The sequence below is a fragment of the Pseudopodoces humilis genome, chromosome 16 (assembly GCF_049639895.1).
Source record: "Pseudopodoces humilis isolate 2021_Gansu_Grassland_sample_001 chromosome 16, ASM4963989v1, whole genome shotgun sequence".
NCBI lineage: Eukaryota > Metazoa > Chordata > Aves > Passeriformes > Paridae > Pseudopodoces > Pseudopodoces humilis.
The window spans coordinates 19,512,346-19,536,565 of record NC_142215.1 but is presented as its reverse complement, the minus strand read 5'-3'; the positions used below and the strand labels follow the sequence as shown (position 1 = coordinate 19,536,565).

The 24,220-nt window shown below is 50.6% G+C and overlaps 3 protein-coding genes across 17 annotated transcripts in view; 1 reads left to right on the top strand and 2 right to left on the bottom strand.

Moving 5' to 3' along the window:
• Window positions 1–1,879: 1,879 nt before the first annotated feature.
• Window positions 1,880–3,619, bottom strand: LOC102106041 (uncharacterized). Of its 2 annotated transcripts, none has more exons than XM_088063281.1 (7): window positions 3,533–3,619; window positions 3,369–3,386; window positions 3,044–3,118; window positions 2,893–2,910; window positions 2,421–2,622; window positions 2,109–2,341; window positions 1,880–2,021 (listed from the first exon to the last, which is right to left on the bottom strand). In XM_088063281.1, the coding sequence occupies exons 2-7, from the start codon at window positions 3,384–3,386 to the stop codon at window positions 2,001–2,003; spliced, it is 567 nt and encodes a 188-aa protein (XP_087919407.1). In that variant the 5' UTR covers window positions 3,533–3,619; the 3' UTR covers window positions 1,880–2,000. The 2 variants fall into 2 exon arrangements, with proteins under 2 accessions (XP_087919407.1, XP_087919408.1); XM_088063282.1 differs by having other exon boundaries at window positions 2,109–2,317.
• A 3,688-nt stretch (window positions 3,620–7,307) lies between these two features.
• On the top strand, window positions 7,308–10,648 carry NR2E3 (nuclear receptor subfamily 2 group E member 3). Its single transcript, XM_005521349.2, has 8 exons — window positions 7,308–7,365; window positions 8,407–8,557; window positions 9,106–9,209; window positions 9,292–9,540; window positions 9,630–9,811; window positions 10,028–10,259; window positions 10,335–10,440; window positions 10,516–10,648. The coding sequence occupies exons 1-8, from the start codon at window positions 7,308–7,310 to the stop codon at window positions 10,646–10,648; spliced, it is 1,215 nt and encodes a 404-aa protein (XP_005521406.1).
• A 2,923-nt stretch (window positions 10,649–13,571) lies between these two features.
• Window positions 13,572–24,220, bottom strand: part of MYO9A (myosin IXA) — a 174,006-nt gene continuing 163,357 nt past the window's right edge. For 12 of the 14 annotated variants that reach the window (XM_088063197.1, XM_088063199.1, XM_088063198.1 and 9 more), the window contains 9 exons: window positions 22,790–22,982; window positions 22,164–22,292; window positions 21,737–21,842; window positions 21,211–21,342; window positions 19,921–20,044; window positions 19,089–19,142; window positions 16,454–16,656; window positions 16,156–16,298; window positions 13,572–15,740 (listed from right to left, as the gene is read on the bottom strand). In XM_088063197.1, the coding sequence (XP_087919323.1) occupies window positions 15,259–15,740; window positions 16,156–16,298; window positions 16,454–16,656; window positions 19,089–19,142; window positions 19,921–20,044; window positions 21,211–21,342; window positions 21,737–21,842; window positions 22,164–22,292; window positions 22,790–22,982 (1,566 nt within the window). In that variant the 3' untranslated portion in view covers window positions 13,572–15,258. The remainder of the gene's footprint in view (window positions 15,741–16,155; window positions 16,299–16,453; window positions 16,657–19,088; window positions 19,143–19,920; window positions 20,045–21,210; window positions 21,343–21,736; window positions 21,843–22,163; window positions 22,293–22,789; window positions 22,983–24,220) is intronic. The other 2 variants (XM_088063203.1, XM_088063204.1) reach the window with 1 other exon arrangement.

The window sequence follows — 24,220 nt, the reverse complement described above, 5'->3', positions numbered from 1 at the left end:
ATGCGGGATGCGGGGGGGACGCGGGAACTGATGTCAGCGCGGGCGGGGACGGGCCCGGCCCGAGAACAGCGCCTGGGAACAGCGCCCGGCTGCATCGACCCCCGCCGCCATCGGGAGCGCGACCGCGGGGGAGCCCCGCCAGGGTCCCCGCACCTGCATCTGCGAGCGGGACACAGCTGATTTTAGGAGGAGCAGTGCTGGGGACATCGCTGTCATACGGGGGCTGTCACCGAGCTCGCAGCCGCACACGTACCAGTCCAGAATCATGAAAACCTATAGTTATAGCAACACACGTTATTGTGGATGGTTATAATTAGACATATTTAAAATAGATTACATTGTAGTAAATAATGCTATATGTTCGGATATTATGTATTATTTCATGCTACTTTATTACATGTTATTATTATTTTATACATTATTATGTTATATGTAATACTGTGTGCAGTATTTGTAATATACATTTACCAGCGTATTACATATAATTTATATATTCTATTATATGCTGAATACTGTATACCATATATTGCATCTTATTACATTGCATTACATTACAGATTGCATTAATTATGCACTACTATATATTTGCCATATTCAATCATACTATATTATAGTAATAATACTTCTATTAAATATAGTCCATAAACCACTCTACATTCTGCAGTTTATATATTATATAATATACGCTACGCTATATATATGTTATACTATGTTGTATTATATTGCAGATTATATTAATTCTATTATATACTATGTAGTATATAGAATTTAATATAGTACATATTATCTAGTGTATGATAAAATTCAATATTTTATGATCTATATTCTACAAGATAGTATATGTGATGTATGACATCTGAATTATATATATTAGGTGTGGTATTAATTTATATTATTCTTATAGATATTATAGTTTATGTTTTATATTATTATCAATAACATGATATTAGATATATTCTCATATAATAATTATACTACAGATGTTAAATACAAATATTTTTATAGATAGGACTATACATATTAAAATGTTTCAGATATATATTTTATATAATATATTACTATAAATTATATCTATTATAAGATATATATCATCTATTATGAGATATTATTATAGTTGAGATTTTGTTTGTGTTTTTTGATTTTTCCAGGTACTTTATACTATTGGCAGCTATTCCCACTATTATTTCTCCAGGCAACTGAGCAGCCATGAAGCTGGAGCAGATGGGGCAGCACTCACCCCATCCCACAGGAGCGAGGCAGTGAGACAAAATGGCCATGGTTCAGGTAGCAGAATTGAAAAAACATCTAATTAATGGACAGCAATTAATCTTCAGCACAGTGACACACTCACTCCAGGCCTCCCAGGGACCCCAACCCTGCTTGGATCTAAGGCCTTCCCGTGGACCCTGCTGCTCTCTTGGAGACCCCAACCCTCAGGAGACACAGAGAAGAGCCAGGCTCCACCTTCTTTCTCCTCCATAAACACTGATAAAATCCCACTGGACATTTCCTTCTCCCTGCTGAACTGTCCCTGCTCTTCCAGCTTCCCTTCCTATAGGAAATGCTCCAGACCCTTGGTGGCCCTTTGTGGTGTCTCTCCAGGACTGGATGCAGAGTTGACCTCTGGGGTACAGCACCAGTCTCCAGCCAGACCTGATCTAGCCTTTTTTGGCCCGTTTTCAATCCAGCAGTCCAAGTAATATTCATTTTTATGCTCAGAATTCAATGCCAGCAGTGAAAGAGGCAGATGTTTGTCTCAGGAGGCCATGAGGAGCAAAGAGCAGCCTCACCTTTTAAGGTGTGTCAAGGTGGGACATCACTTGACAGCGGCTTCTGGGGTAAATGAGAAAACAACAAACCAAACAAGGTTGGCACAGGGTTTCCATGTAACTGTTTATTGCCAGGATTGACAGGAGGATTGACAAATCACTGGTGTAGTTCTGGTCCCCAGAGGAGAATGCTCCAGCCCCACTTGTTCCCCAGGAGCACCATCACCTCCCTCACTGCAGCGCTGGGGACACCTGGGAAAAAAGGTTTGGTGACACTTGGCTGGAACAGGTGCCAAGGTGTCCCAGGGTGGTGGCACCTGATCTGCTGGTGGCACCCACCATGGCACCAGCAAGGTGGCCCAGCCCCAGGAGGGCAAGGGCAAAGTGGATGCAGTTGCAGGTGATGATGTTGTACTCCACTGACTGGTCCATGGCTGCCTGGATCCGCCGCTGCAGGGCAGCCACGTCCAGCCCTCCCTTCCTCCGGAGCACCTTGGCCGGGCCCCGTGTCCGCAGGAGGTGGCTCTTGCCATGCTTAGCCACGATGCCTGATGGTGATGTCCCTGAGCTGCCTGCAGGGCGAAGTGGACTCCATACCCCGTGTCCCTTCCACGGAGATGTCCCCATGCCCTGACACCCCCTGGGGCTCACCTTCCAGGTGGATGATCTCCCCATCACCACAGTAGATGCCAGCGTGGGAACCCCACCAGCCAGGGCCCCTGGAGGCCAGCGGGAAGAGGAAGAGGTCCCCAGGCTGGGGCTCAGCCACCCCGTTGGGGACCATGCTGAAGTGTTGTCCCAGCAGCCCCTCGCAGAGGAAGAACCCTGCCGTGGTCACTGCCCCAGTCACTGCCTGGGGACCCAGCCGAGTTTCAGGGCCACAGGTGCCCTGGGGACACCGGCAGCATCACTGACCTGCTGGCTCATCCCACATTCTTGGTGGCTTAAGCACAGCTTGGGTCTTGGGTCTCCATGGATGGAAACCCTCTGGGAAGGGGCTGCCTCATCTAAGTGCTGAAGCACCCATGGGTGCCGAGGAAAAGGAAGGGTGTGCAGGATTTGGCCCAGTTGTGCCAGGGGTGAGACAGGCAGTGCAGGGCACAGGTGCAATGCCAGCACTTACCTGCCTGGAGCTGCTCACCTGGAGGGACAAACACCTTGCATCAGCCCCAGTGGCACCCATGTCATGGCTCAGTCCTGGCCTGGGCTGCTGCCACCCCCTGCCCAAGCATCTGGCTGGGATTCTCATGCCAGCACCCCCAAACCTGACGCACCCAGGAGCCCAGCCAGTGCCAGGGCTGGAGGAACAGCCAGTCCGGAGCTTGAAGGGTCTGAAGGAGGGAGCTCATCTGTGGGGAGAGGGGGCAGGGCAAGACGGGGACCTGTCCCCTTCTGACACACCCATCCTCTGCCACCACCCATCTCTGCCAGTGCACAGTCCAGCCCAGCCCAGCCTCCCAGGCCACATATCCCTTCCCCCTGCCCAGACCCAGCACCAGGCAAGGTCCCAGCTGTGGAGTCCAGGGGCACTGGGTATCATGGCAGATATCACAGGTATCACCTGGATGCAGGTGTCCTTCCTGCCGGCTCCCCCTTTACCTGAGCGAGGAGATTCATCTGCAAGGAGAAAACACAATGTCCCGAGAGCTGGGGATAGGTACCCCGTACCTCGGGGACTTCTCAGTTCCCACTGTTCTGGTGACATGACCCTGCTGAAACCCAAGCTGCAGCCTCAGTGCTCGTTCTGTGCCCTGCTGCCTCACCTTGGGGTCACCTCCAAGGTCTTCTCACTCCACTGTGTTCCCAAGCTGCCGCTGCTCCAAAGGTGGCTGCGGGGCAGGACGTCAGCCCTCCCCGGCGAGCACTGCGGTGGCTCTTGGCACCGGCACATGGCTCCACCAGTGCCTGGGAATGTGCCCGGACCGGCTGCACTGTGGCACTGTGCCCATTCTGTAGGGCCAGTCCCAGGGGGACAAACCCAACCTGGTGTGACATTTCATCCACAAACCTCTTGGGTGACCCCAAAGGAGTCGTGGAACAGCCCCGTGGCCACAATGTAACCAGTGACCACCAGGCTTATGACAAATCACTTCTTGGTGCCAAAATCCTCTGGCCCTGGGAGGCCGTCAGCCTGTACCCAGCCCCACATCCTAGGGATGGCCACCATGTCCTCAGCCCTGTTGCCCCAGAATGGTGCATGCCCGGGGTCAGCTCCAGAGTCACATTAAACTTTAATCCTGGTGCCAGGGGTCAGTGAAGGCTTTAGTAGGGCTCAGGTGGGTGACTGTCACCCTCTGTCATCGGGCAACCTCCAAAGAATCATTTATCAAGGAGCCTTCAATAAACAAGAGCTAATTACAGGTGAAACCCGAGCCTGGCCTGGACCCAGCTCAGTGCAGGCGGACACACATTAACCCTTCCCAGCCACCTCCAGTCCCACAGCCACACTCCCAGAACTTCATGTCATCTTCTTGTTGGTCTTGTCCCCTTCTGATCTCTACCATCACCTTGTCTCTGTTGTCTTGTCCAATATATCCATCACACCCTTCTCATTCACATCCTTCCCTCCCAGTCCCCATTATCTCATCTTGGTCCTTACCATCCCCTCATGATCTCCATCCACCCCTGTCACTGTTGGACATTAAATGATTCACACTGATGCAGCTCGAAGTGTGGTGAAGAAAGAAGTTTATTTGTTCTTTCAGTATTTATAGGTTTTTGACAATGACCAGGGATTGGATAGTCAGGTCACCACCTTCCCAACCACACTGGCTGTGAGACATATCCATCAAAAGGCATGTCTTTACTGGAATGTATAAACACCTATGTTTATAGTTTCTTGGGAAAATGGCTAGAAATTATGAAAACAATATCAAAAGGCCTGATTCTCAGGGAGACACACCCCTACTGCATCCCTTCATGATCTCCATCATCCCTTCCTGGTCACTGCTGTCACCTCCTGCTCTCTACATTTGTCTTTGTCTCCAGGTCACCATCAAGGCATTCCCATTGTCCCCTCCTGATCATCATTATTGCCTCCAAGTCCTCATCACCTCCTTGTTCCCATCAACTCCTCCATCACCTCTTGGTCTCCATCATCTCCCCTCCCTCCCCCACTGGCTCCTCTTCATCTCCATCATGGAGACCTGACTGGACCCCACTGTCTCCCCTTGGTCCCCAATATCTCCTCCTGATTCCCATCGTTGTTCCCATTGTCTCCTCCTTGTCCTCACTGCCATGTCCCATTCCCCACCACTCCGTGCCATCACCAACAGGAGAGGGACTGCCAAGGCAGTGGTGCTTCCCTGGCCAAGCTGTCCCTGGCCAGGGCGCATCCACCAGCTCCGCACAGCCAGTGGGATTAGGGTGGCTGGAGCCCTGGGGCTCCTGACTGTAGGTCCCAAGCCCATCGCCAGCATCTTTGGGTAATTAGTAAATTAGTAATTAAACGCTCTCTGCCTGCTGGGGGGAAGGGGGATAGATCCCAAGGTTTTAGGCTGGGTAATCCCATGGCATCTGCCCCAGCATCTGTCACCGAGCCGAGTCACGACCCTGCCTCGGGCTTTAACATTTGCTCCTTCACCCCCACCCACCACCCACAGCCCTTCGGCCGTGGCGTCAGGCCCGCTCATGTGACATCCAAAACAGGCTGGGTTGGGCTCCCACGGGTGCCCAGTTGGGTGCTCATGGAGTCCTCATCCCCGGGAAGAGGACAGGGTGCTGCTCCGTAGGGAGCCCACTTTAGTGACAGCACCCGGCTGGGTGTAATGGAGAAACGAGGTGGGAAACCATATTTTTGTAATTATTGGCTTTCCTGGGGGTGCTGATGATTGGCTAGCAGCAGATGGTTGGCCCAGCTAATCCCCCTCCCAAATCCCTGCTCCAGAGCTGGCTTTTACCCAGCGGCGAGGAGGGGACGGGCAAATTAGCCGACTCAGTTGTATCGCCACGCTGGCCGCTCCCCGCTGTCCCTGGTGCTGTGTCCCCGTGGGAGGGCTGGTCCTCTGTGATGCAGATGTTCCTGGCACCCCCGGGTCGGGCACTGGGGGGTGTTTCACCCATGGGTGAGAGGTGTGGGGGCACCCAAGGGCCGGGCAGGGAGGTGACAGCTTGCTCCCGCCGCATTAGCCCAGCGTCATAATTCTGCCGCAGGAGGAGGCGGCCGCTGCCGCAGATGGTGGCGGTCAGAGATCTGGGTCAGGACAGGGGGCTGAGGGTGGGACAGGGCACCATGGGGAAACGGAGGGTCCCAGGGTGGGAGGGGGCTGCAGGCAGGGAGTATGGAGCCGTGGGGAAGGCAGGGATGGGGTCATGGTGCAGACAGGAAGGATGGTGCAGCCGCATAGAGTCAAGAAGGCTGATGGAATACTGCTGCTCATGGGAACGTGGAGCCATGGTGCAGGCAAGGCTGAGTCACATGGCAGACACTTAAAATGGAGAAACGCTTCAGGCAAAAGGGATGGAAGCAGGTTGTAGGCAGGAGGATGGAGCCATGCCGCAGGCAGGGGGATGCAGGAGTGCTTCAGGCAGCGGGGATGGAGCCGCAAGTCAGTCAGGGATGCTGGAGGGATGACCCCCAGCCCCCGGATCCGCTGGAGTCACTGCTGCCAGCCCTCAGCAGGGACGTGCTGCCAGTGCTTGTCCTCTGGGACACCTTCAGGGCATCAACACCCCTGAGCCCCTCTGGAAGGGGCACAGCAGGCCGGGAACCCCTGTCCTCAGCCTGGCCCATCGCTGGGGACAAGGCGGGTCCGTGACGGTGGCCACCCGCCGCCCCCCTGAGCGGGGCGGGATGGGGTTTTAGCGGCTAAAGCCCACAAATCCCAAATTGTGCTGCCCTGTCACCGCGAGGGTTTAGCGGTGGTTGCGTAACCCCGGGGGCCACCTGGCCCCCACCTTCTGCGGTGTCAGCAGCCCCAACATCCATGGAGGCCCCGGTCCCCCGAGAGGGGATGCTGAGGCACAGCGGGGCCCCTACCGAACATCCCCCCTCCCTCGCCATCAGGGCCGATAATTAATTACTTGGGGGCAGGGAAATTACCCCCCTTAATTACCACTTTTCGTTATTCCCCTCTAACCGCCTTAGTGAAGGGCTTATGCGCTTACAGGACCCGGTGGGTCCCAAGGGAAGGACGACACATATGGGGGGTCCCCAGCCCAAGCCCCATCTCCCACCTCCGCCGCAATCTCGGGCTCGCAGTGCTGGGGGGGCACGGACAGGGTGACACCTCCAGCGGCGGCGCGCGGGGGGGTGGCTTGGGTGTCGCGGGGTTTAGGGTTACAGGGCTGGGGCTCAGCACCTTTTTAATTCTTCATCGCGTGGCTGATTGATCCCCCCCGCTCCGCGCAGACACTAAAGATTAAGAGGGTGACAAAGAGGCGGCTGCTTACACAGCGCCCGCCGCTAAGCCGCCTTGAAGAGAGCAAGGCAAGAGCCCCGCTGGCCGCAGAGCTGCCGGAGCACCCTGCGCCTGGCCAGACCCTCCGCGGGGATCCAGAGGGACGGGACAGGGATAGGTCGGGAACGCCGGGTGCGGGATGGCTGCGTCCCCGGCGGGGTCGGTGGTGAGCGCCGGGCTGGATGAGAGTGCCACGGGTAAGAGGTGGTTCCACTGGACCGGGTGCGACACGGAGGGACGTGGGTTTTTCTCTGGGATGGCTGGGCCCCCACTCTGGTCATTGCCCAAGATGCCTGGGGGTCCTCTTCATGGTTCTCCTCTTGGATACTTGGAATCCCCATAGTGGTCAACCACCGACATACTTGGGGTCCTCCATTGCAGTTTTTCTCTGAGATGCCTGGGACCATCGCAGCTTTCTTCTGGATGCCTTTGGACCCCATCGTGGTCCTTCTCTGAGATATCTTGGGAGTCCCTATTATGGTTCATCTCCAAGACACCCAGTGCCCCCATCATCATTGTTTGGGATGTTTGTGTTCTTCGTTGCCACCCTCCTCCAGAATGTCTGGGCTTCTCCTCATGGTCCTTATCCTGGGTGCCCAGGGTCCCCATCATGGTCCCCTAGGATGCCTGGGGTCTTCAGCTGTCCTTCTTTTCCAAGATGCTGAGTCCCATCATGGTCCTTCCCTAGGCCAGGATGCCTGCAGAGCGCGATCCTCTCCATGGTATCCACGGTCCTCATTTGTGCTCCTTCTCCAGGATTCCTGAGGTCCCCAGTCAAAACCCTCTCCTGGATACCCTTGGTCCCTGGCCCTTCACCAGGATCCCCACAGTTCCCTCTTATGGCTCTTGCCTGGGGTGCCCCATGTCCCCAGAGCTGTCCCTTCTCCAGGACACGTCCCATCCCTGATTGCAGCTCTTCTCTGGGATGCTCAGTCCCCTTCCTGGGATGCCTGGTGTCCCCTTCCCTAAGAACACCATTTTTTTTTAATTTACCTTTATTATTTTTCAAAATTCCTGTGAGAGCCCATCCTGCATCACTCTGTGTGCTGGCTTGTGGGAAGATGGTGAACCCCACGTGGAGTCCCCGAGGTGTCCCCATTCATGTCCCTGGGCCGAACCAGCAGAGACAGGAGCCACCCCATCTCCAGGATGCGGGGGAGCAGCAGGGACTGGTGGGTCATGCGAGGGACATCGGGATGCCCGGAGTCAACCCAGATATGAACGTTCCACTTCCACAGGGCTGGCCCCGGCTCCCGGGAAGGAGCTGAGCCCAGTGCTGCTGTGCAAGGTGTGCGGGGACACCAGCAGTGGGAAGCACTACGGCATCTACGCCTGCAACGGCTGCAGCGGCTTCTTCAAGCGCAGCGTCCGCAGGAAGCTCATCTACAGGTGGGAACAGGCATGGGAGTCCCCACAGGACAGGGGATGGGGGGAGGGACCCTGCAGAAGGACACCCAGCGGGACAGGGAGCTTGGGGGAAGGCAGGCACTCAGTGGAGTAGGGCAACCCAGGATGGACACTCAGCAGGCCAGGGACCCCAGGGCATGGGCAATGGGTGGGACAGAGACCCAGGGGGACTTCAAAGCACACAGGGGACCGGCATGCAGGGGGGAGGCACCTGTGGAGAGGGTGTCCAGAGACCCCCGATGGGGCCAAAACGCCCATCAAGGCAGAGCATTCACTGGGACAGGAATCCAGAGGATGGACACAGTGGGGCAGGAGTGGGGGGAACAGTCACCTAGCAGGGTAGGGACACCCCTTGGAGTGGGGACAGGGCACCTACTGGGGACAGGACACCTCTAGGGGACTGGGTGCCCACAGTGGTGGGACACTTGTTGGGTGGAGGAAACCCATGTGGGGAGACATGGTACCTATGGGAGAGGACCCTCGTCGGGGACAGGGGCCACCTCAGGAGCTGCAGCCATCTCTCCCCATAGGTGCCAGGCGGGGACAGGGTTGTGCCCGGTGGACAAGGCTCACCGCAACCAGTGCCAGGCCTGCCGGCTCAAGAAGTGCCTGCAGGCTGGCATGAACAAGGACGGTAAGATGTGGGGGACACACAGTGACAAATAGCAGGGGGTCACAGCGGGGTGGCCGGTGCTGATGCCACCTTGTCTGTACAGCTGTGCAGAACGAGCGCCAGCCCCGCAGCACAGCCCAGGTCCAGCTGGACAGCATCCAGCTGGATGCTGAGCTGCCCCCTGAGCACATGGCCACCACATGTGAGGTCCCCCCATCACCCTGTCCGGCTCCTCGTGGTCCCAGTGCTACTGTCACCCCTGGTCCCCGAGCACCCACACCACCCACCAACCATCGCTTCATGGCCAGCCTGATGACAGCCGAGACCTGCGCCAAGCTGGAGCCCGAGGATGGTGGGTAGCTGCCATTGGAGAGGGGGGTGGGTGGGTGGCGGATGTCCCCATGGTGTGGTGACAACCAGCGTCCTCTTCCACCCCTGTAGCTGATGAGACGGTGGATGTGACGGGCAGCGAGCCAGAGAGGGCGATCGGCGAGTACCAGGTGGCGCCGTACCCGGCAGCCAGCCCCGAAAACATCTACGAGACCTCAGCTCGTCTCCTCTTCATGGCTGTGAAATGGGCCAAGAACCTGCCCGTCTTCTCCAACCTGCCCTTCCGCGACCAGGTGGGGCTGGCAATCTCCATGAGGAATTGGGGATCTGCCTATGGGGCAACAGGAGCCTCAAAAAGTGTAGCAGCCTGTTGGGGTAGCTGGAGCATCTCCACACCATTCTTAGGGTTCCCCTGCAGATGCTAGTCAGGCCAACCAGATGTGGTGGCTACAGGTCCTGGAGACTTTGGGGGTGACAGAGCTTTTGGGGTTCCCTCCCACTCTCCCCAGGTGATCCTGCTGGAGGAAGCGTGGAGTGAGCTGTTCCTGCTCTGTGCCATCCAGTGGTCCATGCCTCTGGAGAGCTGCCCACTCCTGGCTGTCCCTGAGCCAACCCCTGGGAAGCTGCTGCCGGCCACCCTGGACGTGCGGGCGCTGCAGGAGACCCTCGGCCGCTTCAAGGCATTGGCCGTTGACCCCACGGAATTTGCCTGCATGAAGGCCGTGGTGCTCTTCAAACCAGGTGAGGCCACCCCCAGCACCCACCACTGGCCATCCCTGTGGCCCTCCCCAGCTTGTCACCCCCTTGTCCCCACAGAGACACGTGGCCTGAAGGACCCTGAGCAGGTGGAGAACCTGCAGGACCAATCACAGGTGATGCTGGGCCAGCACAACCGTTCCCACTACCCTGGGCAACCAGTCAGGTACTGCTGTCCCCACGTCCTCACGGGTGATGCCAGGGTGGGACACCCACCCATGGCCGCCACTCCATCCCCCAGGTTTGGGAAGCTGCTGCTGCTGCTCCCAGCGCTGCGCTTCATCTCCTCGGAGCGTGTGGAGCTGCTCTTCTTCCGCCGCACCATCGGCAACACCCCTATGGAGAAGCTGCTGTGTGACATGTTCAAGAACTGAGTCCCCTTCCCGCTGTCACCTGGCTTGTCACCCTGTGCTGGCACCCTGCCACCCCCACCCTGGGCCTCCTCAGCCTGGGGTGGGAAGATGCCCATGGTCCCATCTCTGGGGCAATGTCCAGGACTGTGGAACGCTGCCGGCAGCTGGGAGGTGGGGCCACCTTCCCCAGCGGCGGAAGGGGGATGTCCCCAAGCGAGTGCCCAGTGCCCCGGCAGCACCTCACTGATGGTGTCCCAAACGCTGGAGGAACCCCGGCAAAGGCACCTTGGCACCACGAGGAGCTGCTGCCATCCAGGGGCCACCAGTCTGGGGGGACACTTGCCGAAGGATGATGCCAACCTGGGGCATGACATCAGCCAGGGATGACAAGGGCCAAGGGTGGTGCCAGCCTGGGAGTGACACCGGCCCAGGGGTGACACTTGCCAAAGGTGGTGCCACCTGGGGGTGCCACCAGCCGGGGACATCCTCGGGTTGATCCCAGCCCAGGGCTGACACTGGCCAGGGGTGACCCCAGCCTGGGGTGACATGCGGTGACAGACCCTTGCCCCTGTGTTCCGGGGTCTTCCACTTGTGTCCCCATTTTATACTTGGAATAAAGAGAGTTTTGCAGCCACAGTCCCTGTGCCAATGACTTGGGTCCCCTTGGATGGGGGGGACCAGCTGAATGTTAATAACCTCAACAGAAAGAAATAGTCTGAATGTAAATACCTTGAATATTACTTCCCTTGAATGGAAATAAACTATATATAAGTAAAATTAGTATAAATAATCTGAATTAAATAATCAATATAAGTAAGATAACTAGAAAAACAGGAATAAAAATAAAATGAAAATAAATAATCTGAAATTATCAGAATATAAAAAAGATAAATATAAATAAGCTGTTTAGAAATAATCTATTGGAAAGAATCTGAATTAAATAATTTTAACAGAAATATAATGGAACTAAATAAACTGAAATACTCTAAATAGAATTTAACTGAAAATAAACTATGTTAAGCTAAGTAGGTGAATATGAATAATCTGACTGTATAAAATGGGAATGAAATAGTACAAATACAAATAAAATGAAATTAAATAATCTTAATAGAAATAAAATGCATGCAAATTATTGGAATATAAATACCTGCTTTGAAATCTCCTTAATTAAATAATCTGAATAGAAAGAAAATAAAACGAAAACATCTGAAATAACATAAATAGAAATAAACTGCAAATAAACAAACTGTATATAAATAAGAGAAACGTAATAAATCTCACTGAAAGTCATCTGAATTAAATTACGTGGACAGAAATAAAATGAAATAATCTAAATAGAAATAAGTTGTAAATAAATCGTCTGAATATAAAGTCTACCTAAAACGAATCTGCACAGAAATAACCTGAAATACTCTGAATACAGAAGAATTGAAAAGAAATGATCTAAATATAAATGAAATATAAATTATCTGATTAAACTAATTAATATATAAATAATCTGTATATACATAAATAAAAATAATGTGAATAACAAGTAGGAGAAATAGAAATTCTCTGAACATAAATAAGGAGGATGTGAATAACCAGCATTAAACATCCCAAAGGGAAGTGATCTGGAGCTGCTCCATCCACGTGGGGATCGGGAAAATGCACACCCTCAGAACCCCAGGGAAGAAACGGAAGAAGCCCCAGACAGCCGGGATGTCCCCCTGGGAACTGCTGGCCTTTGCAGAATGACACTTTTATTTGTCCTTTTTTGTCAGTTTGTACACGGCTCCGAGCGCGGGCGACGCGGGGTAATAAATCCTCTTCCATACAGACTCTGTTTAGTTTACAAGCAGCGACTTTATAAATTACTTAGAAAACTTTCCATGAAAAATAACAGTAATTCCCCTCGCAGCCCTCCAGTAGTCAGTACATTCATCCCTCTGGAAAACCCTCTGGGACCCCAAATCCTGCCAGGGAAGGGCTGGGAAGGAGATGCCGGGGGAAGGGGCCCTGGAACAAACCATTGTCCCTCCAGTCCTGCTCAGCTCCTGCCAGAGCTGGATGCTATACATACATACATATAGATATATATGTATGTATATAGTTCTTTGACATATGTTTTTCTTTATACATATAACCACAGATATATTATATATATATAAAGAAACATATTTTCTATATATTCTATATATATTCCATACATTTACCTATGTCAACAAGTCTATTTTCTTTACATATTTTCCCCATATTCCATACATTTTTATATATGTGAAGAAATACAGAGAAAATAGATTTCTTTATATATACTATATATTTCCTTTATATATTTCTTTACAGAGAAATACACTCTTTATATAAAGAAATATATAAATGTATGTGAAGAAACATATATAAATATACATATTAAACATATATTAAATATATGTTTAAATCATATAACATTAAATATGTTTCTACATAGATAAGAAATACATTAAAATATATATAAAGTAATAAATATTTTTTATATATAGTACATATCTCCTTTAAATATACATACTCCTTATATATAAATATATAAGCATATATACATAAAGAAGTATTCTTTATATATAGAATCTTATATATTTATATATAAATATGTACTATATATAAGAAATAGAAAATACATAAATGTATTTATTCTTAATATTCTTTTATGTATTTTTAATTATACAGATATCTATTCTTTTGTGTGTATATTTTCTTTATATATAGAATATATATATTATTATATATGTTCTTTATATATATAAATATCACTTAAATATATTTTCCTTATATAAAGATTAAATATATAAGGAAAATAAATATATTCCAAAAGAAATTAGATACATATATATATATACAGATATACAGATATATACAGATATATACATATATACACACACATATATGTATATATATATGTATATATATGTGTATATATATGTGTGTATATATGTGTATATATATATCTATTTGCCCAAACCAGATCTGATGTCCCTGCTCTGATCCCACAGGGATGAGAAAACTGAGGATGAGGCTGGACCCTTCACTGGTCCCCAGGCTCTCCTCCCCTGGGGCCATTTTAAGGGCAGTTCAGGGGTTTTTCGTTCAGGAGGCTCAAAAGGCTGGTTTGGCACCAGGCACTCGGATGCTCCTGGCAATCCCAGCTCCCAGAGAATTTGGGGTGGCTCCCCAGGAGTTTCCTCTTTCATGGTCACCATCCGCATTCCCAGTGCATCTGGGTTGGTCCCCAAAGCCCTGTTTTTCCCTCTGGGGCTGGGAAAATCCCATTTTCCCCCATGGATGGGGGTGATTGACTCGGTCTTGCTCCACTCCCAGGATGCAGCACCGGGGCTGATGCTGTTCCCACTTTCCCTGTGGAATCTGTCACTTCACCCATTGGAAAAAAATTAAAGATAACATGAAAAAAAAGGTCAGATTTCAAATATCTAATAAAAAATAACCCAAATAAATAAAACATCCCTGGAATGGGTGGGGGACAGGGGACCGAGGAGCTTGGACAAACCCAGGCCTGCCGGGAAAAGACAAAATACTCAGGAAAACTCCACTTTTTTCTATTTTCCCCATTTTTGATGGCATTTAGGGAAAGGACAAGCCCCAGCCCAGCCCACCTGGGAGGACAGATCCAACCTTTATAAATCTAACTAGTGCCCTGGGACTCCTAATTTTGCCTTTCCAGAGGTTTTCTGGTACTCAGAGCTTCTCCAGGTGCCACCAAATGTGATGAGATGACCGGAGAGGGATTACAAGCTGAGTCATTAACAAGCATCGTTGATTAGTCCTATGATAGGTTATGATGGGCTAATTACACCTCCAGGGATTTCTTGCTGAAATTGAAACTCCATGTTTTATTGAGTGATGGCTGGTGACACCAGTGGTGACACCAAGGATGGCTCAGCCAATTGCTCCTCTCCTCTCCAGCCCAAAAATTATAATAATAATAATAATAATAACAACAGTAAAGAAAAAAAAAAAAAAAAAGACATTCTGTCTGGGGAAAAATATTTTAAAAAGAAATTAAAAAAATATATATTTACAGGAAACTCCAGGAACCAGCATATAAACAAATATCGCTTCAAGTAGTCCTCGATTATTATTAATTATTATTATTTTTAATACTGATGGTCTCTGAAAAAAAAGAAGAGGGAAGGTGGATAGGTCTTGTTAAAAAATAAAAAAAACAAAGGGAAAAGGTGATTTTTGGCAGGTTTTAACACTTTTCCATGCACTCAGCGTTGGCGTGGATGAGGTGATTAAAGCAGGGAGGGCTTGGCTGCAGTGGAGCCGGCTCGGGATGCTCCCGAGGGATTCTTAGGCTTGGTTTGCTCCTACCAACAGGCGATGGTGATTCGGCACAAGGATTTGGCGGCGGATGCTCTGAGACGTGGGATGCTCCAAGGGGAAGGGCCAGGAGCCGGCCAGTGCCTCCCATCCCCGTCCACCCCCCGGCCACCTGAAGGTCTTAACCCCCATAAATCATTAAGGCTACCATTCAAACCCTCCCCTCCTGGCCTTTTAAACTAAGAATTCATCTCCTGGCGTTAGCGAGGAAGCCAGCAGAGCACTGCCAATGGGGAGGACGCCCCGGCGCGGATGTGGCCTTGGGGTGGAACATCTCAGACCATGAACTCGTTGCTCCCCAGGAGGACGAGGGGTTGGGCGGCGGCACAATCAGCCTCAGGGTTCCTCTTGCGTCCCCCTCCAGGCCCCCCGTCCGGGGGCTCTTTGGTTTTTGGGGGGGAAGTTTTCACACTCTTCAGTTTCTGTTTGCCTTTCTCCGGGTTGAAGGTCCCGCGTGTGGTGAACTGCGGCCGGTCCTCGGGGTACCGGAGAGGCCCCGCCAGGCCCTCAGGGCTCGCCCGGCTTTCGGGGGCCTCGCCGTGTCCCCCCGCTCGGTAGAAAGGAGATTTGGAGTACATCTGGAAGCGCTTCCGGGGCAGGTGGGGCAAGCAGGAGGTGGATGACTGGGAGGAGGAGGAGGAGGAGACGGGGGTGTCACTTGGCTCTGCCGGCTCCAGCCGCATCCTGGGGTGCCGTCGCAGCCGGCTTGGCCCCTCGGCCTTGGCGGGGCGCAGGGAGGTAAGTGCTACACTTCTCTCTGCAGGGGCAGAAGGACCACGGATGGTCAATACACTGACACCACCCAGAATCCAACCACCCTGCTCCCTGGGGACACGTCATTGAAACCAAGAGACATTCCCAGCATCTCAGTGGGGGCAGCATCAGCCCAGATGATGCTGCAGTGCTGGAAGAATTTTCACCTCCTTACCAACGCTAGCTGCTGCCACCCATCCCCCCAGGGCCACGTGCTTGAACCCTTAACCCCCTCTCTGCACACATTTAAACTGTCAACTTAAAATAAACTTGAAAATCCCAAATAACCCTACCCAAAGTGACAGAAAAGCATGGTGGGAGGTGTGCCTGCCCATGGCAGGGAGATGGACTTCTTGATCTTTGAAGGTCCCTTCCAACCCAAACCGCTCCATCATAAACCCAAGAACACCTGGATTTACCCGAGCGATCGGAGATGGCTCCTTCGGAGTCGAAGTTCAGATTTTCGGAGCTGTCAGCTGTGCCAATGGAGGCTTCGGACTCCAGGGTTTCGTCGTCGGAGGCACGGGGCTCCAGTGTCAGCATCTCGAATGTCAGCTCCTCCCTGCAAAGCCAACCCAGCCCCATTGACCCAACGGGGCCAAAAACAGGAGAGAAGAAAGGGATGCACCACCGAGAGATCACAGAGGGGTGGAGTCGCGTGATGTCAAGCAACATCCAGAGGCTGGGGACGCGGCTTGAACCCTCGGCCAGACTCACTTTTCCTTCTGCAGGCTCTCGATCTGCTCAGTCAGCACCTTCTCCTCCTGCTGCATGGCCACCTGCTGCTGCTCTGTCACCTCCATCTCCATGGCCTCCTCGCTGCTCATGGTGTCCTCAGGGATGTCGGTCACTGAGGGCAGGCGCCCGGTGACAGGGGATGCGGGGCTGGGGAAGGTGCCGCGCCGCACGCGTCCTTTGCCCTGAAGAGAGACAACGGTGTCACCACCAGCAGCCAAGGTGATGTGGCAAACACTCAGGTACAGACCATACTGCTCTCCCAAGGAGTGAAGAAGAAGGCCCAGATATCGGTCCTCAGTGTGCCGCTGCCGGATGCACCCCGGACCCTCCAAAACCTCAGGCTGGGAGAAGTACCAGAAGGACTCAACATGATGGAGGGGCTGGGGATGGAGGCTGTGAGGAAGGCAGTGGTGAGGATGATGCTGATGAACCAAGTGCAACTTGGTCCAGGTCCAAGCAAGCCCCGCTGGCAGCAGGATGGATTCCCACAAAGCCCACAGCCTGTGTGATGGGAAGCTTGATGGTGGCTTTGAGTGGGAGCATCATCAAGGCTTTGATTTCAGGGAATCCAGCTCTCGTTTTATCATTGGATCAAGTCTCACATCCTTCCCTCATCCACCCCTGGTATTTCCTGAGCATAACAAGGGTCTCACTGACCCCTTCAGCAAACATGAACTCCCAGCTAATGACGTTGTCCATGCCCTGCCATGTCTCATGTACAGGAGATCCAGAAACCAGGACCACCTCCAGTGGTCCACTGTAAGACAATCAATGTGGATGTCCGTGCCCACAGTTGAACTCGCTCTGATCTAATGCAGCTCTGAAGAACTATCTCATTTTTTTAATACTGAAACTGAAAATGGAAAAGGATGCATGTGGTGGTACAGGTGAAGAGATATACATGCAAGTGTTTTAACCTTCTGAAGACCAGCTCTACAGATCTGCTCCATGGAGCAGAAGAAAAGGGATTCTTGGAGATGAGGGACATGGCAGAGATTAAACGGCTTTTATCTTAACCGTTATCATTGTTGCCATTTGGTTAAATAAACTGTATTAGTTAGCATTAGTTTGACATTAGTAGTAGTTATGCTAAGGCTTGGTAGGCCACATGTAACCTGCAGATGAACTATATGGCAGATATTGCAATGTAAGCAGTGTAACTAGGAGATAATCTAGGAATGTACTTTTTGGCAAAACTTAAATGTCAGAGAGATAATCGTACCAGGTAGTGAAAGAGAATTAAGAAATTATGATGATGAAGAAATCGTGTAGAAAACATATAAAAACCCTGTGATTTTTCTGTGAAATGGGGCTCTGTCTTTGGACGCTAGTCCACAGGCTCCCGGGCCCTCAATAAAGCACCGCATAAACGACTTCGGTTGTTTGTGTTTTCTTCGGATCGGGCAACATCATGACCAGACATCTCGTCTACATCCCAGATCCTGACATGACTAGAACTAGGAGATGTCCATCACTTGCTGCCCTCCCTTGATGACCATCACCCAGGAAGAATGTTCATCTCCTTGGGGTTGAAGAGCTTGTTGCAGCTCAGTTTTGCTCCTCCTATTCAACCCCTGCAACTGTAGCATTCCTGGGTCTTCCTGACAACCCATGTGCCCAGAGCAGATTTTCAGGATAAAGGATCCTTCCTCCTTTCCTTTAAAAGCCAGATTTCCTCCATTTTAGCCCTTTCATCTTTTAATGCCACATCTCAGAGATCCCTCTTTGTCAGCAAAGCCTCTGCTGTGCCTGGTGTTCTTCTGGATGACACTTTTCATGTGGCCTGCTGAGCTAAAGCACAGCTCCCTGAATCCTATTAGCCAAGAGCCCCAAGATCCCAAAGATTCCACTGGCTTGTGGACTTAAGCCCCTGAGAAATTCCATGCTCAGGTGAGCAGAGCTCAAATTTTGCTCTTTTCCACCTCCTGACACTCATGGACGTGGAAGAATGGGGGGAACCTGAGGGAACTTTCAACATGGGCTGAGCCTATTAGGAAAGGAAACAGCCCTATCAGCATTCCCAATTTCCTGCAGGTGCTTTTCTTGCTTGTCAGGATCTCCCAGAACTCAAACTCAAGCTGGAATGGAGTTGGGGAATACAGGGCTTGCTGGTCTCTTCCTCATTCAAACCTGGGTGTCCTGAGCTTGTATTCAGGGTGGTGGTGCTCCTCCTCCAAGGAGAAGGAGACCTTCAGATGCCTTGTGATCTCCAAGGCATCCAAGCTGAGGGTTTTATTCACCATCTTCAGAAACAGCAGCGCTGTGAAAGCAACTTGATGCTGAAATGCATCCTGAGCGAGGAGAAACTGAGGTAGGAAGGGAAGGGATGAGTCAAGCAAAGTAAAAAAGAGGGAAGCACAGGATGGAAAAAGGAAATAAAATAGAAAATTAAAGTAAGTAGGAAGGGAAAAGGGCTGGGAAGCGTATTTCTGAGGAGCTGCGTGCAGGGATGGCCGAGCGCCAGCCCCAAACTCCTGTGCCCTGCTGGAGGAACGGCGGCTCCGAGGAGGAGCGGCAGGACCGGGCAGGTCACAGACAATGGCCGGTGGGACAGAGCTGGAATGAGCGACGGTGACACACAACGAGGGACGCGGCAGCTGCCGTTGATACATACCGGGATTGAACTGCGGGTTATGCTCATAAATCTAACTGCAATTAGTACGGGCTTCTGGATTAGAGAGGAGATGAAAAGGAAAGCAGAAGGTTAGAGTGCACATGCCGCCGCCCCTCCAAAAACCCGCTTTGCTCAGTTTGAGGTTTTTTCGGTTAACTGAGATGAGTGGGGCAGCTCTGCAACACCAGCTCCACAATCTTGGGCAGCCCCTGCTTGGATTTCATCCTCAAAAAGCAGAAGCAACGTGCTCCTGAGGATCACAGGGGGCAGGTCCAAGCAGAGGGGCAGCTCAGCTCCTCAGCCCAAGCCTGTGCTGTGCCAGGTCCATCCCTCTCCCGCAGCCCAACAAGCCAAGCACAGGGGCATCTGCAGCCTGCCAGCCCCCTGCAAGCATGGAAGCTCAATGAGATGGGTTTGAGGCTCCCAAAAAGGCAGTGCGGGAGCAGGGAGAGCCTTTGGGGAGCTCATTTTGGGTTCAGATAATGTGACTGAGCACAAAAAACAATGGTCCAGGTCACCCATGGGGTGATGTTGAGCTGGTCGCTGAAAGGCTTGACTCAACTCAGGACCAAACAAGCTCAAATGAAGGTGGACATGCTGATCAGGAACATCTGAGCAGGAGTGACAACATTTCCATGGACTGTTCCCACCTCCTTGTGCTTTGGTATGACTCCCTGAGGAGCCACCATGGAGCTGAGGGTCCCTGTCCTGGTGGAGATGGTGTGGGAGTTTGCGAGAGGTTTGGGAGGCTGGGATAAGCAGGAGAAGATAAGGTGGGGTGGCTTCAGCGGCAAGAAGACAGGAGGGGACAAAGAGGGCTTTGGCATCTCACCATAGATCGGCGGATCAAGGAGAGGCGGCTCTTGGCTTTGTTCTCTGCGAACTCCAGGCTGTTGATGTCCTTGAGACGAGCCTTGTACTTGTTCATCTGCTCGATGACAATTAATTCCACGCAACTAAGGGAGAAAAAAACCCAAAAGAAGACAAAATGGGAGGAGGAAGCTGCTCTGTCTTGTCTTGGCTCGTCCTTTAACAGGATCTCCTGGTAGCTTCTCCCTCAGTTCCAGTGCATCTTCTCATTTTATTACAAGGGAAAATTTAATTTGGAGATCTGCCCTGATGAAAGAACACAGAGGAGAAAGCTCCAGCTGGATGCCAGAGGGTGGTGAGAATTCTCCTAAAAAGAGTGATCACGGGCTAGGGATGGACTGAGGAACAGATACTAAAGATCACCAAGGATCCCACCATTTAGAGAAATTCACCCCCCATGGAAAAGGGAGTAGTGGAATAAACCTGGAGAAGGCAGGCTTATTCCAGCTCACACAGTAACTGTGCAGCAGCTCGTGTAACTGAGCCAACTGTTTAATGTTGTCAGGAGGGTGTTAGGGGAAAATAATATTCCTTTCCTCGTAACAAAATGAGAGGATGTGCTGGAGCTGAAGAGTGAGTAGCTACAATGAAATCCTGTTAAAGGACAGGTGTTCCTGCCAGCTGGGTCTCCAAAAATGTCCTGGTCTTCAACAATTTTAATACTTACTGGAGGTAAAATCACCTCTTTCAGAAACCCAGCCCTTCACTGGAGGGTTTTCATTATTATAATTGACTCCAGCATCTATTTTAAAACCTATTTAGTAAGAGCCAAACTGAATCTGGGCTAGTGCTTCACTTTTTCTCTGTAAAACCTTTTCAATTATGACAAACACCATAAATAAATCTAAGTACTGTCATATTACTCTTGCTGCGGACCAAACAACTCACCTCCTTCAGTAAAAAAGCCAAAATCAAGTGAGAATCAAGACCTGCTTGCCAAAAATGAACTACATTAACTATAAACCATGTCAGCACTAGCTCCACCTTTTCCTGCCAGGCAGGAACAGAAGCTTATCCACTCTTGGGGATCCTCCATCACTTAAAAATCCTCATTTAACAACCTCTTGGGGACCGAGAGAATTTGAAATATCTTCACGCAGATGCATTTATTTGCATTTAGATGAATAAATGACTATGTGTTTATCACTTTATGCCAAAGCTCTCCATTTATGAGCCATTTAACCATCTTAGGTTTTAGCAAGATGCGAACAGTGATGTGGTGGAGCTGGCTCACCCAGCCCCAGGTTCTTACGTGGTGGTTTTGCTGATGTCCTGAACACTCTGTAGTGGGTCTGTTGTGTCGGGGCAGCGCAGGATGCAGGGAGCAAACACAATGGCCAAGGCGTTGGCTGACATGCGGTTGGTCTCTTCTTGGAGGGCAATCCTGAAAAAATAGGGATTAAGAGAGAAGTCAGAGGTGGAGGCACCTCCACTGCACCTCTTGCACATGGTCATGGATGAAGAGAGGAGATATGTCTATGGTGCAATCTTGCTTTGAGGGAGAAAGACTAACCTCAAGACATCTTAGATATTCCCAAGGCAACAACCAGCCTTTTCCACCCAAAAACCTGTCCCTGCAGTGGTGAGAGGCACCACAGAGCTGTAGGAACCACAAGTGTCCAGAGCACAGCAGAGGCCATTCATCAACACATCTCCTGGAGAAGCAGCTCTGTGGCCACCTCCTGGGAGACATGGCAGATGCAAAAGGCTCAGCTATTCTGGTGGGAAGGATGCCTGACCATCCTGCCTCTGCCTAAAGCTGCCCAGGCCCAGCATACCTGACCAGGTGGAAGATGAGGCGCTCCAGGGTGCTGAGGTGGGTGCGGGAGAGCTGGTCGATGACTGAGTACACCCCACGCACTGTCTCCTTCCTCTCCTGGAGGCCTGTGGAGAAACCACCAGTGTTTAGGGGCACCTTCTACTTCTTCCTCCTATTTAAAATGGTACCTCTTAATTTTACTACTTAAAAGATGGAATTTTGGGGCTGAAATTAACTGAACCATGATGCAAAAGCTGCCAAATTAAGACCAAATTGCCTGAGGTTTTGCATAAAAAAACCCTTTATAGCCAAAAAACCAGACTTTGAAACCAGGTGAATACAATTTGGCAAAACCAGCTAGTTAGGCCTCAAAGAAAAGTTTGGCACTGAAAGTGGCCACTATCTCCCTCCACCAGGGGAATGAGATACTGAGGGAAGCTCCTCACCCATCACCCGCAGGAACTCCTCGTAGAGCTCAAAGGTCATGAGGGGGTTGGGCAGATCTCGGAGCCACTGCTTGAACACGCTGGCAATGACGTGGATGTTGTAGTCATCTAAATTCACGTTATCAATGTCTGAGTTCGGCACCAGATGAAGCAAGAAGGAAAAGAATGAGAGACGATGATCAATGCGAAGCCCAAGGCTGCACAAGGTGACCTTTAAAGGTCCCTTCCAACCCAAACTGTTCTATCATAAAGTACTCTAAAATAAAAAATGTTTACGTGCCTTTAATGGCAAAAAATTCAGCACCAGATTTCAGCTCCACATGGTAAAATTAGAGAGAAATATATTTTTCAGGGCAAATAACTTCAGGTGGGACCAGGATTTCTTTTCTCACTGATTGCTAGGGTGTAAGTAAGGCAGCACTTTCCCTCAATTAGAATGACTTTTTTTCTGTGGATTGCTCCCAAAAAACCATGAGTTGATGACCTGAGTTATGGCTGCTAATGTGAAATAATTCCTTGCACAGCCCAGAGTCACGAATGCTGAAGCATTCCACCTTCCTCCCATCCAACTTTGCTGCTGCAGAGATTTTCCTCCCCATGTAGAATCTTTTCCCCACTCCTCTTACCTGTATCAAGGCCTTGCCGCAGCTCCTTGATCTTGTTGGTGGATCCTGATTTCCTGTAGATGCCCTCTGTGTACAGCCCATGCATTTCGATGTAGTTGATGAGTTTCTCCACCAGCAGTGGCACCGCCCGTTCCTCACTGGTCAGCCGGGACAGCTCCACGCCGAACTGCCGCGGTGAGAGCTCAGGGTCGTGCTGCACAGGAAAAGGGAAAAAGGGATTAAAATCCTTCTGTGATGCAATGCTGGGGCAGCTTTGGACCCGATTATTCAGAGTCCTTCAGCTGATCCAGGAGATGTGTGAGTCTAAGGAAGGAGGACAGGACAGGACACAGACTTTGCAATGCTAACCTGGTCTCTGGACATGCACCTGAAGGCAAAAAGTTTGGATTTTCTTTCTTTAACTACCCCACTGTACTATATTCCCAGCCTGACTGAGCCAACACACCAGGGCATGGTCCTCCTCTACCTCCTGCCCCTCTGGCACCATCGCCAAGGATGATTTCACCTCCCAAAGATGCACGAAGCAGAATAGGCAAATCTGAATCTTGGGTGCTTAGATCAACTCGAAGCACTGACAGTTACAAAATACCAGTGAACAAACAAGATGCCAAAAAAAGAACATGAAAAGACCCATCTACACCTGTCAGGAAGGACCCTTCTGCCAGCTGCAAACACTCACTGGAGAGTTGGTATCTGGTAAATTCAAATGTGAAGAAAGTCCTCCTGCACAGGAGATACTGGATGGGAAAAGTCAAAAGTTCCACTAAAATAATGCCCCAAATTCTCATCCCTAGCCAAAGAAAGGTGAGATGCAACTCCACCATCAGCAAGGCAGTGCCTCCCTTCACAGTCCTGCATTTTTCTTCTTCCCACTCAATGTCATTCTTTCATTGATCCTGCAAACCTTAGGAGCAGATGTGTGGAAGGTTCCTGTGTTGTTTCTTTCTCATGACTGATGGTTTGTAGCTCCCTGTCACTGAGAACAACCCTAAAAACACAAATTCACCACGCACAGAGAAACTGGAGCCTTCCTAGAGAACTTCTAACTGCCCAGTGCAAAGCTGCCCATGAAGACATAGTGAACTCACTTCCTTGGGTGCAGCACAAAACCTTCCTTGTGCAGAGAAATCACAATAAAGAAGGTGGCTCCAAGAATATTCTAAAAAATTAATCAGGGATCTCAAGGAACTTCCCAGATTTTAGAGAACAAACTCCTATGAGGCATTCCCAGCTCTTGCAGAGATAATGCCAGAAAGGGAAAGAGTGCAGCAAAAATTCTATATATATTCAAAATACAAATATAGTCATACACACACACACACACACACACATCTTCAATGTACATTTTCAGATTATTCCTTGGGAATAATGGACTCATGCAGCCTTCTGGGGGCTGTGTAGTGTGGAGGCTGTTCTCCCCTGAGAAGCCTC

Coding starts and splice junctions, on each gene's coding strand:
- LOC102106041 (XM_088063281.1), bottom strand. Junction 2,342..2,420: donor GGAGATCATCCACCTGGAAG/GTGAGCCCCAGG, acceptor TTCGCCCTGCAG/GCAGCTCAGGGACATCACCA. Junction 2,022..2,108: donor GCCACCTTGCTGGTGCCATG/GTGGGTGCCACC, acceptor CTTTTTTCCCAG/GTGTCCCCAGCGCTGCAGTG.
- NR2E3 (XM_005521349.2), top strand. CDS start 7,308: ATGGCTGCGTCCCCGGCGGGGTCGGTGGTGAGCGCCGGGCTGGATGAG. Junction 8,558..9,105: donor CGCAGGAAGCTCATCTACAG/GTGGGAACAGGC, acceptor CTCTCCCCATAG/GTGCCAGGCGGGGACAGGGT. Junction 9,541..9,629: donor CAAGCTGGAGCCCGAGGATG/GTGGGTAGCTGC, acceptor CCACCCCTGTAG/CTGATGAGACGGTGGATGTG.